The sequence below is a fragment of the Danio rerio genome, chromosome 10 (assembly GCF_049306965.1).
Source record: "Danio rerio strain Tuebingen ecotype United States chromosome 10, GRCz12tu, whole genome shotgun sequence".
Taxonomy (NCBI): domain Eukaryota; kingdom Metazoa; phylum Chordata; class Actinopteri; order Cypriniformes; family Danionidae; genus Danio; species Danio rerio.
In genome coordinates, this window is record NC_133185.1 from 5,828,374 (window position 1) to 5,842,167 (window position 13,794).

The 13,794-nt window shown below is 35.4% G+C and overlaps 1 protein-coding gene across 1 annotated transcript in view; it reads left to right on the top strand.

Moving 5' to 3' along the window:
- ror2 (receptor tyrosine kinase-like orphan receptor 2) overlaps window positions 1–13,794 on the top strand; it is a 139,704-nt gene that overhangs the window by 87,162 nt on the left and 38,748 nt on the right. The window contains exon 2 of the mRNA XM_021472213.3: window positions 13,160–13,240. Coding sequence (XP_021327888.1) covers window positions 13,160–13,240 — 81 coding nt within the window. The remainder of the gene's footprint in view (window positions 1–13,159; window positions 13,241–13,794) is intronic.

Below are 13,794 nucleotides of genomic sequence, written 5' to 3' on the forward strand. Positions count from 1 at the left end.
TTAATAAGCAGTTTATTATTAGGCTATTCAGTGGCTATATTTGTAAATGCAGCTGATGTAAAAGCATTCTTAATGTTTAAGATTTATTTAGGCTACGGCAGAAAAAAATATACTGTTTTCATTGTAACTGAATGTGTGTGTTTATTTAACTATTAATGTTAGACAAATTTAGGTATTGACTGCTGGCATAACGATGAGGATGATGTAACATTACCGTTAGTAGCTAGGCAGTGAAAAACTTTTCATTAGGCTACTTTTCATTGCAGTTAATGCACTTTTTTTCAGCCAGATTGCCTGCGTTTCTGCTTGTACAAGAACACAACTTGTTGCGTTTGTTGCAAATGACATTGTCATTGTCTACACATTAAATATAACCTGTTTGGTTCACTCCGCAAGCTTACAAGCTGTGTGTGCGCGAGTCTCTGTCGCAAGCTATGTGTGTGCACATATCGCAAGCCTCTGCTGAATGCACGCACACAGCCAAGCACTGTGAAGGCTTCTATATTTGACGCATTCGCCGGAAACACAAGCATTTCTCATGTAAGATTGCCAACTTTGCAGACGAATATCAAATATGGCAAATTAGAAAAGGTTGGTCAGTTAATTATGCTACTGCAAGTAAATTTTTATTCAGCAATAATTCTCCAGTACTGATAGCAGAACTGTTAACATCAGAGCTTATCTATACTTCAGTCTTTTATAATTTAGCACCGATACCGATAAAGTACCGAGTTTTGGTAAACATCCTTGTGTATCAGTAACCAGTGTCCTTCAGAATTTATTCTGCTGTGTTCAGAAAAGGTTAGATAAAAATAAAGGTTTACTTCCTCTTTAAGTTCCAGACTTTATTTTTCAAGGTTTTCGCACTAGTTACAGGATCTTTAGGTGCTGTTAGTTATAGAAACCAACCACTAGAATGGTTCCTCAAGAACTACATTTCCCCTCAGCCCATTTTCCAGGTTGCATTCGCACAGTCACTAGAAACTCTGAAGTGATGCATGCTGGCCTACAGAAATATAAGGCACTGCATTCAACAAAATCTCCAAAAGCCAGAGGGCGCTCTCATAGGGACCTACAAACCCCTCTGAATACCCATTAAGAAACCCATTAAATCCCCATAGTGTTGCATTTTAAACAGAAGATTTAACTGCTTTCATTAAATTTGGAGTAAAACATGTTATTATATGTGTTTTTTTCATGTGCAGCATTTAAAGCCCTAGTGTACTTCAAACAAAATCGATAAACAAACAGAAATTGTCATTTTAAGCAAAATCAATCCAAAATAAAGCTCTTTTAAGTTTGTTTGGGTAGTTCGGAACAGCTCACCAAAGCATAATTTTGGGCAAGTTCGTTTTTGCTCCTAAATACCTTTAAGCTTCCATTAGTCTGTAATAATTACACAATAAGTTGGTGTGTCCTGCAACTTTGTCTTCTTTGACATGCAATTTTCACCCTCTTGCTTGATTCGTTTATCATTCTGTGCAAGTCAAAGGAGAATAATAATAATAATAATAATAATTCCTTACATTATATAGCGCTTTTCTAGACACTTAAATCACTTTACACATTTTTGGGGAATCTCCTCAACCACCAGCAGTGTGCAGCATCCACCTGGACCGCACACCACACACTAGCTGATTGGTGGAGAGGAGACAATTTTGGTATGGGTGAGTGTTAGTGGGCAGATTTGGCCAGGAAGCTGGTGTTAAACCCCTACTCTTTTTCGAAGGACATCCTGGGATTGTCAGGACCTCGGTTTAACGTCTTATCCAAAAGACAGCGCTCACTAAGCAGTAAAGAGTCCCCATCAATATACTGGGGCATTAGGACCCACACAGATCACAGGTTGGGCACCCACTGCTGGTCTCATTAACGCCACAGCAACCCAGCTTCCCTATGTGGTACTGACCGGGCGCAGCCCTGCTTAGCTTTAGTGGGTGACTATGCGAGAGTTGCAGAGAGCTAGCTGCCGCCAACATCGAAAACAACAACACTAGCCATGTGAATACATTGGAGAGTCGAGTGGCAGAGCTGGTGCAAATGTTTCCATACCAGTACATTCGCTCCCGGAGAGATTTGTAAGACTCAGATGGGGTCACACACTGGACAAGAAGCCACCTTGTCATGCCATGTTTAAGGATTGAAAACCGTATACTATCACGCGGCTTTTTCAATGATCACAGAACTATTTCATTTTTGCAGAACAGTTATTTTAATGTCTTTCTCAACCTAAACTATATTTTAAAACCAAGTTTTGCAAACTATGACTCTGTAGTAAATGTTGCTCCATTCGAAATCACATACTAGAGATTTCATAAAATCAGATTTATTGATGAAATGTGCATGAATATAATTCCATTGAATAATTGCCTAGCCTTGATTGTATACATTTTCTGTGTAATACCATTAGCCTGGAGTTTGAGTTCATGCCTCCTTCAAGAACAGGAAGTCAAGTTCACTTACAGTTAATCATTAGACTTAATGGGGAAGTTCCAATTCTGGTGCCCTTGATAGGGCAGAGAGTTTGAAAAATGGATGAATAGGGTATTCAGATCGATTCAGTTAGGAATTGCAGGACTTGATTTGGTCTCACATGCTATTGCAGGATTGGATGATGTTGAGCTGACTTTGATGCTCTGATTTATGTCTCAGATGTCCTTTAATGCAGTTGGACGAAATGAATCTCAAACTAATGAGCCACAGCTGATCTCGCTAACCTTATCAACCAGCTGTTCTGTAACTGGATCTAAGAAAACTTGTTTTGGGGTTTTTTTCGTTTGCTAAAGGAGTATTAAAGACAACAGGAATGTCGTAACAATTCTTTCACCAGGTCATTGCTTACTTTTCCTGTGCTTGTGAAGAACCATCAGGAGCTGTTTTTCATGCTTGTCACCTCGTGCTAAGTAGATCCGCAGATGTGCTGTTGAAGCAGGTCTGGAAGCAGATTGTCTCGATGCTTTATTATTTTTCTGCAGACCACGATTACTTGACAATTGCACAAGTAAGGTCAGGAATGTGCCCAGTCAGACCTGACCAACAAGTACAGAATCTCCCTTTCAAAAATAGCAAAAGTGCACAGTTCATCTCATAACAGCCTGGTTTCTCTTAAGTTTTTTCCCTTCACTTTCGTCAATTGGTGAAGTTTGTTCCTCATCCCTGTTACCACTGGCTTGCTTGGTTTGGGATTTCGGGGCATTGATGGATTTGCTCTTCAGTGTTTGAACTTTCAGCAGTGAAAATTAAACTAGTGTTGGGTAGAGCTGCACGGTTCTGGCTAAAATAAAGATCACGATTCTCTCACGATTTAGTGAATAAAATTACGAATTAGTAAAATAAAGGTATGGTAAAAACAAACATATGGCACAATATCGATAATAATGTGTAGGTCTATTGGTTTCTATAAATAGCCTAATTCTATTCTACTTATAATAATTCTGATGTTGAATTATTGTGTTTACATATTAGACAATTTTATTCACTGGTAAAATCAGACATTTGTCATTAGCCTATATAATGTTGAATATAATCTGATAGAGTAGTTCTACTGACACTGTAAACATTTATTTTCATGCACAACTGCGGGTTTGCTATGAATTAAAAAACATATCAAATGCTTGCCGTAATCATAACTCTAAAATGCGATTTGATCATTTAAATGAAGTGCACACTTTTGGTTTCATTTTGACTGCTGTTCATACTTCCCGTACGGCTCCCAAACGATCATACTGTGCCACAAACTGAATATTATTGGTAAAATGAATATACTTGGTAAAATGATCTTTAATAAGTTATTAATAATCTGTTCAATAATTAGTTAAAGCCAAGACGAATCGTAAAACACAGATTGTAATTTAATTTAATATAGGCTACTTAAAATAAATAAAATATATGGTAACACTTTATAATAACTACACACTATGAATCATTTATTAAGCATTAGTATCTAGTGAATTCATTATTTGTTAAGCATTAAGTCTACATTAATAAACGTTAGTAAACAGTTTATAACTGCAGCTACAAATGCTCTATTCTTGACTTATAAGCACCTATATTATGTGCTTAATAATTGTATTTTCATACTTAGTTAATGATTTATTTTTTAATTCTAAATGAAGTATTGTATTGTTTACAAATGAGTTGTATTTAAGAGTTGAGGGTTTATATGATAATTCAAAATGAGTTAGTAAATGATTAATAAACTATTGAAATCAGCATTTATATTTCTTATTATTCAGGCATATACTAATATGTTAATAAATGCTTTATTAACTCACCTTCATGCAGTTTTGTGACCTAATCTAAAGTGAGGACTATTTATGCTTTATAAATCCCTTATAAATGACTATTAAAGGCTCAGATTCAAGTGAACAACAATCCTTGCAATCTTTTCTAAAAAGTAAAATTACCATAACGTTTAAACATTGCTGAATAATAGGAGTGTAAAATATGACATAAAACTAGATAAAACAACAACAACAATGTAATAAAATATTAATTTAACAATATAATAGGATGCAATGTTTAAACTCTACAGTGATTGTATTTTAGATAAGGTTGCAAAGATTTATTTTTTATTTGAAGTACAAATTCATTTGTGTATCTTTAAATTAAATAGGAATGAATAATGTCATTTTTCCTGTTTATAATTTAACTGAGCCTTTATTTGTCATTTATAAAGGATTTATAAAGCATAAATAGTCCTCGCTTTTGATTAGGTCACAAAACTAGATAAAGTTGAGTTAATAAAACATTTATTAAAATACATAGTAACCATTAATATATTCCTGAATAATAAGACATATAAATGTTGATTTCAATAGTTTATTAATCATTTACTAACTCATTCTGAATGATCCAGACACCCCCAACTACTACTGAATACAAATGGTTTGTAAATAATGTGATACTTAATTTAGTAATGAAAAATAAATCATTAACTAAGTATGAAAATACAATTATTTAACACATAATATAGGTGCTTATAAGTCAAGAATAGAGCATTTGTAGCTGCAGTTATAAACTGCTTACTAACGCTTATTAATGTAGAGTTAAGGCTTAACAGATAATGAATTCACTATTTGCTAATGCTTAATAAATGATTTATAGTGTGTAGTTATTATAAAGTGTTACCAAATATATTTTACTGCCCTATATAAATAAATATAGCCCCAACATATTTTTTTATTAAATAAATGGGTTATTTTCTGAAAATTGCGCATGTCCTTGTTTATTATTTCATCAACTTAAACACAAATAAGACAGGTATGTATATTCAGTGTATTTGAAGGAGCAGTCAATGCATTCACTGAAAAAATAGGCTAGGATGATGATTAAAAATAATAATACTATTCATTTTATTTAATATTGCAATTAAAACATGTAATAGGTGTACATTTAATGTGAATTGAGCTAAATATTGTCTTTAAAATCATCACAATTCTCAGCTCTCATGATATCTTTGCCTATCGTCACTACACGACACTATCATCCATCGACACAACCCTAAATTAAACCACACTGAACTGAACTAAACTTCAACTCTGACATCTGGACTGACACAGCTTTAATTTACTTCTATGTTAAGCTGCTTTGACACAATCTACATTGGAAAAGCGTTATAGAAATAAACATGAATTAAATTTAATTGAGTATGGTCAAGCCCTAAACAATCCCTTCATTAGTGGAAGAGAATGCGATGTACTTCTCAATTTGCTTCATGGGAAGCTACAATTTACCTAACTGGGTTCTTAGCGGTGTTGTTTTTCCCAGTGAGTTCAGCTTCTCCTCTTTATCCCGCTCCTTTATTTTATGAATCTGGCAACCGGTTCCTCGCTAAACAGTTCTCCAGAGGACAAGATGGAGTGTTAACAAGCTTCTACATTCTCAGTCTGGCTGAAGGTGTTCGGCCCCCAATCCTGGAGCCGTACTCTCCCATGGGGGGCGACTCGGCGTACTGCAGCCATCGTGCTGTTTGCCATCACCTCTTTATGAGCACTCCGTCCGGCCTGCTTGCCGACAGTTGCCAGGCGAGTAATTCGCTGAAAAAGGAGAATCCGGTGTGAAAGGTGGTGATTCAGAGGCTTGAGTGCTCGCAGGCACCCCGAGCCGAAATAATTAGATCAGCGTCTTTTCCCAGGTCTCCACACTGGCCCTTTTGTTGGCCACCCTCCAGTGTGGTGGCCACATATTGAGTACTGCGCTGCACTATTAACACGAAGGTTGAAGGTTCAGTCAAAAATAGAGGATCTGATGTGAAATTGTGACCTTAGGCATTACAAGAAATTACATGGTTATTTGAACAGCGCCTTTAAAAAGGTGCTGACCTCCCCCTGTTAAGATTTGCATGCTTTTCAAGAGTTCACACTTAGCTGATGATTGATAATAAAGCTTGTTTGGCATGCTGTCCCGGGAGAGAGTCCTGAGCTTATAAGATCCTCGAGCCCTGGGCTCCCTCCTGTTGTAAGGCGAGAGGGGAGTTTGAGCTCAGGCAGATCTTGATGACTCCCCCTCCTGCTTATTGTAGCTTAGTGTCAGAGTTTGGCTAAAATATTTTGGATTAATTGTTTAGGGTGCTTGTTTTTGAACTGTGGGAGGAAACCGGAGGACCCGGGGGAAACCCACGCGATCACGGGGAGAACGAGCAAAACTCCGCACAGAAATGTCGCCTGGTTTGGCAAGGAATTAAACCAGGGGCATTCTTGCTGTGAGGCAACAGCGCTAATCACTGGCCACTGTGTAGCCCGTTTGAAAGAAGGGAAAGTAGGGTTGGGTGGGGGGTTTTCTTCAAGATGAAGATATTGAGATGAGAAAACTCTGGTTATTTATAGTGAGTTATGGATCGTCTAATAGGATAATTAGTCATTAACTAAAGTTGGAACAGCTGTGAACAATCATAAACACGTGATCCTCTCGAAATTTGTTTATAAATAAACTTCACAAAGAGATCACCTAAAAATTTCTGTAGCATCTATTCTGAACTTTTCTTCTGTTGAACACAAAATAAGATTTTTTGAAGAATGTTAGGAAAAAAGGCAGCCACTGACGATCATAGTAGGAACAAACAGGGTTTCTGCTGGTCTCAAAAAGTCTTAAGTGAAATTTAAAAATGGAAATTTTAGGCCTTAGTCTTAAATTCCCTGTTCTAGGTCTTAACTATTTTTGCACATATCTTTTTTTTCCGATGTCCATGTAACTCTTAAGGGTGGGCCCTTTATATGGTTGCATCTTAATGAAATGGGGATGGTTGGTGATATTAACGTCCTGTCTGTGGCACATTATTATATGTGAGGGAGCAAACTTTTCAAGATGGGTGGTGACCATGGTGGCCATTTTAAAGTCGGCCATCTTGGATCCAACTTTTGTTTTTTCAATAGGAAGAGGGTCATTTGACACATCAAACTTATTGGGAATTTCACAATAAAAACAAGTGTGCGCTTGGCTTATTCTTTCTTTATTCTTTTATAAGTTATTTACAAGTTTCTGACCACTTATAAAATGTGTTCAATGTGCTGCCCATTGTGTTGGAATGTCAATGAAACCACTCTTCACACACTGATAGCATGTATCTGTAGTTTCAGGCGCTGCACATCTTGTTTTTCAAACACAGATTTGAATGCGGCGATTCGATGGATTAATAAACATGCAAATCACCATCATTTATAATCTGTTCAGTGGGTGTTGAGATCCTGATCTTTTAATGATTAATCGAGCAGCTTAGACTTAATGCATTAATGCAGGCTAAACAAGTAGTGACAAAATAAACCCTTTAATAACCTAAGAAACCCACCACATCCTGAGTAACCCACCACAGCTTCTTCTGTCAGCATTATATTTTACAGGAAGCCTAAATTTGTTAGAATGTTACAAATTTAGGATTAATCTACCAGTAAAAAAATGTTATTAATCTGCGGTTTACGTGAATTCCAAACCATAGGTTGTGATCCATACGGACACCTACTTGACAGCCAAAGTCGCCTTACAACAAATGTCAAAAAACATACCAAAAACAGTCAATAAAACATTGACAAACATAATTTCAAATACATGAAAAAAGTTGCAAATACAGACGCATCCTAAATATACATGATAATATGAAAAATAACATGATAAAAAAATAGTCATAAGAAAGCCTGTTTAAAAAGTTGGGTCTTAAAACGGTACTTAAGTGTGAAGTGTGAAGACTATCATGGTTCCTTAAATTTAATCCTTATAGCCGAGAAGATGCAGTGCTAAAATATGTGGCTCCAATTGTGCTTAATCAAATGCAGAGAGGCACCAAAGCGATAGAGTTGGATGATTTAGAGTACAAGAAGGGCTATAAATATGGAAAAATTCAACACAATCTCACGGCAATTCGTAAGTTTTTCATTTAGTGGCTAATTCGTATGAATTCGTACGATCTAATTCATACACTTTAGTACTATTTGCTCATCCCCCAATGACGGTTGAGTTTAGGGGTGGGGTTAGGTGCCACGCCTCCTTTTTAAAATCGTACAATTTCATATGACGGAACTCATATGAATTTGTATGAATTAGCCACTAAACTTACAAAACGTAAAATACTTACATTTTCTTGTGAGATCAGGCTGAAAAATTCGGTAAGATAATGAGGAGGAAGACTGTGAAGTGCCTTAAAAGTGAAAAGTTTTCATCTTTATAAATTCAATTTTAACATAAGATAACTTTTAGCATCTTTCTGGATATGGTCTGGACCCTAAAATAATACTTTTATAAAAAGGGACATTGTTATCGATGTTGGGAGCCTCCAGGAACAAGGTTTAGTATCATTATAATTTGTATTTTACACTAAGATGGATGTAAAATGTTGAACAGTAATTATATGAAATCATCTTTTAAAACACTGTAATGCCTTAATTGCTATGATCTTTCTAGTATGTGCAGTTTAGATGATGAGCAAGTGTTTGTTTTGTTAGCAGGGAGCCAATAACTGCAAACTCAAAGGAATGTTTAAACAGTTTGTGAGAAATAATCCTATAATCAATTTTGGGATCCATTTGTCAGTTAGTGTGCATATAAATTTTGTTGCTTTCCAGACAAATAACATGTACTTATTCATCTCCGTTCGCTCCCATAACTCCTTGCCAAAGTCAGCCTAATTATTCCTTTTGTTTTGCCTTTGGCTTTTTTTAAGACCAGAAATCCTTTTGCTTGTGATTTGAGAGCGGAAACACCTGTTTATGGCTCTGAGGTGCCAAGCTGCACGTGTTTTTAATGTTCTCCCCTCAAATTAACACAAAAGTAATTGTGGTTCAGCAGAAAGGGTAGATGAGGCTTACTTTTTCTGCATAATCTGCTGACTTGAGAATTTCACTACACCTGTTTGATTATTTGTATTCACTCAGTGACTCAAGCCTAGTTTCCAATTGAACACCCTATTAGCTACATCTGTTCAACTTCTCATTAACATAAATATATGCACTTACTGCACTCCAACAAAATGGTAAGGTTTATAATCTCGTGAATGCATATTAAACCTCTTTAACATTATTAAATGTAGATGCTGAATCACTGTTAAAATTAAATTCAAAGTTAAATTTCAAATGGTTTATTTTATTTTCAAGATCTGAGGTGAACTATCTGCTGCTACGTTCAGTAGTATGGCAATAAATGGCATGTAAAATGTAGGGTTGGGTATCGTTTGGGGTTATTTCGATACCGGTGCTAAATCGATACTTTTAAAACGGTACGGGTGCCTGTACCGATACCGAGCCACAAAATTATGGTGGATGACTCTAGAAAAATCATTTATATGGCAATGTTTTAAAAAACTATTTTAATAGAACAATATAATTTAAGTTTAAAGTAAACATCAATTCTTATTTTATATATCTGAATTACATTATTCTATTTCCTTTGATCATTTGTTGGTTAGCATGAATTTAAGATTTGCATTATGAAATTACATTTGCTTCAGGGCTTTACATTAACACCCGCCAACCTGCCAAATGCGAGTGTGAGACAGACACTCCCACTAGCCACTTTGGCTGGTTCAAAATAATTTTCCCAGATAATAATTCTTAAAATCAGGGTTTGACAATAAGAATGGTCCAATATGCATGTACATTGAATTGAGAAGCAACATGACTGACAAAAATAACTGCGTTCACAACTTCGCGCGAGCAAAGCAGGTGAATACTGAATGAGAGGATGATCAAAATTTAGTCCCGCGCAGATCTCTACTATAATGGCACAGGGTTTTGGTACCTAACCCTGTGCATTTAACACTGAATAAACCACAAGAGATAATCAGTTTATCTTGTCCAGCTTCAAGAAACAGAAGCCGTTTCTAAAATCTAAATTTCAGGTGTTAGTTTGGACAAAAACTCATTTTAATATGATAAATATTCCTTTTATCGTGTGCCGTTAATTTTATTTAAAACACGACTTAAATCAGCCTTTAGGCTCAATAGTGTTGGTCTCATTGATCTGGCAACCTGCGCTTGCATGTGCTTTGAACCAGGTGTGCAATACCTAGTCCAACCACTGGGTGTCAAACTTTTATTTATTTATTTTATTTTTTATTTTTTTCTTCGTGACTCATGCCTTAGGATTGTGCATTTGTTTCAGGCTCTGGTATGTTTATGATTATCTATATGCGAATTAAAGTTTTCCGCCACCTGAGAAATAAATGTGTTCGCAAGCCTTTTGTATGCTGGTTTTGCCCGGCTCAGAAAGACACCACCTGTTTGTATATGTGTGTTTTGGCAGGTAATTAATCAACCGGCAAAAAATATACATAAAGAACCAAAGTTTGAGCAGGAGAACGATCAACTTCATGAAGAATCCTGACAATCGTTCACAGTTCTTTGTTTTAGCTTAGATGAATGTTAAATATTCAGTATATAGTTGGCTTTTAAAATTAAAAGAAAAAGGCTAGATTTTCGTTGTTGTACTGTATGTATTTGGGGTGAAATATGAGGCATCTAATGTCCTCCATGTGCCGTGTTTGTTAGGAATATGAGGACGAGTCCTAATCACTCACTAATGGTTCAGCTGGCAGCGTGTTATGGAATACAACTTTAGCACTTTGTAATTATGTTGAAGACCCGGACCAGCTGTTTATAGCATGTCCAATGTGGTTTTCGACAAGCACATTCCTAACCTACTATTCGATTTGAGGGCAATTAGCTTATTATGGAGGGAAAAACAATTGAATTTATTGGAACAGATGAAATAAAGAAATAGTTGAGGGAGCGTTGCAACATCTTAGTAAAGGAGCATAAATTATGCTCCATATGTAATGGTTCTCACAGAGATTTGAGTCTCAGAAGGAAGTCATTTCACACTGTTAAACAAGGATGTAATTTGCGCTTAACCGCGTACAGTGAGCTTGTTAAACACCAGTCTATTTACCGTCTAAAGGTTATATGAAAACCTAACGCAGTTTGTGGGATTGACTTAAATTTAGCATTAGTGTTTATGTAGCATCTCAAGTTGCTTTTTGTTTAATGATGATGAACAATTTAAGAACAAATAAATGATGAACTAAGGATGAAACCATCTGGCTTTAAGACACCTAATGCTGTTTTGCTGGCTTTACATCATAGTAATTGTACAGCGAAAACAGCTCTTGATTTCAGAGCAATGTTTCGCTATTAGTTAAAAATAAATTATGTTTCTAAATAGTTTTCATAAGGTTACATCTGACTAGGGATGTAATGTTTCACCGTCAACCGGTTGAAAATCGATTCAAATATGTGACGATTGCAACCGGTAGAAATGTTGAACAAATCGCGATACATTTTTTTTAACAGAGGGGGCGCTGTGTTTACAGGCACAGTCTTGCTTTACTTGCACATCAGCTGCAAGCATCACACTGATACTAATTAATTGTACCAGTAATATTAATTATTCATCTTCATAATCATGTTTAACTCCTGTCTCTGTCCTACAGAGTTCAATAAAAAATAATCCGTTTTTTAATGCCAGTGGCCAGTCCCGTGGAGCAGAGGGCATATTGACCACCTCTGACCACCCTGCTCTCTTGTCTGAGAAAGGCTTTCCTCTCCACACAAGCCATCTCAGTCCCCAGTGAATGAGTTTTTTTTTTTTTTTTTTCTCAGCAGGGGACATTGTAAATGTGCAATGTCCTCAGCGTATGCCAGAAAACATAGATATGTTGAGATTTCTTTTAAAAATGTAAATCCCAGCACAGTTTTAGTTTGTTTATATCATTGAGTCATCTTTAGTTTGTATTAATCTTTTTTTGGAGTTGTTTGTTAAAATAGCAATTCAGTTATGGCAGAAAATATATTATATTGTGCAAAAAATATCCAGCTTTAAAGTAAAAATGAAAGGGCTCTTCACCTTAAGTTTGTTTCAAATCATTTTGTTTAAAAATTGTGACTGAAGCGTGAATCTTGAGATTAGTATTGTAAATTGTATCGTCATGTCAATGTACATCCCTACATCTGACGGGGTTATCATACACTTACATGCTTTTGCTATTTTTGTGAACATTATGTGCATGTTTATGCTGCATTCTGGACATGAAGAAACATCTTTGTTACATCGTCCACATCGCTATGCCAGCAGTCAATCACCTTAGTCAATATAATATTAATAGTAGGGGTGTAACGATTTTACAAACCGAACGAAATATCGCAATACATCAATCACGATAGGTATCATGAAACTATTGTACATTCTTTTACTGGAAAAAATTATTTATTTGTTTTACAATTATTGGTTTTGTTTTTGGTTTATTTTATATTAAAAACTTAACAATAAAAAAGTGCTGTTATTTCTTAAAAAAAAAAAAATCTTAAATAAACATTACAAAAAGTACCAATAAGAGAACCGTTAAAGTACCAAACCGATAAGTGATAACTATAAAACTAGTAATACCATAAACCTTAACGATACCTATTCGTACTTAATAGTGACTACTGAATTTTTAACAAGGATTTGTTATTGTTGTTGTGGATTTTTATTGTGTGTACTAGTCTAGAATAAAAATAAGAGCATAAAAATGAGTGTATCATAATTACAAGTCATTTCTACTCTAGTTTATCAGAACAGTTGCTTTATTTTCTAATACAGTGAATCATTTGAGGTCACCGCTGTCTTATTCTTGCTTGGTTATTTTAGTGCAGGACTTGCCTTATGCTGTACTAACAGTGCGGTCTCTGTTTTGCAGAGGCTGATGTGAATCTGTTCGAGTCTGAAGAGATTGAGGCTCTTGCAGAGGCCCAAAGTGGAGGTCTGCCAACACCTGAAGGTAAAGCAATACAAGAGCTTATTAAACTCTATGCAGAACGCCTCATCTTGATGTTCACTCAAATGCTAAGCTAACACTGCATTTAAAACAATTTCTCTATTTGTTATGTGGTTTAATGGCATTTTTGGCATGTTGATCTTCTAGTTTTAAAAGCCCTGATATAAAACCTGTAAAAGTTTGTCCCAATATCCAAATTATGAGTAATTATCTACCTTTATTCAGTTCAGAACTCCAGTTAACATAACTGTATAGCATCTAATATAATTGGTGTTTTAGTCATGTTTTATAGCCTCAGTGATTGGATCTAAATGTTTTCATTCATTAGTGGTACTTGAGGATTTAAAAGATGACAAAAAAAAACATTTCGTTCTTTCTGCTTCAACATTTCACATCACTGAAATCCTACAAAAGTTTGTTTTGACTTGTCATGTGAACAAAATGTCAAGAACGTAAAAATAAATAATTACATAAATTAAATTTAAAATGGAGATTATTCAGAAAGGGTTAAGAAGTCATAAATAAAGCAAAATCCAAAAAATTGGAATTAAATTGGA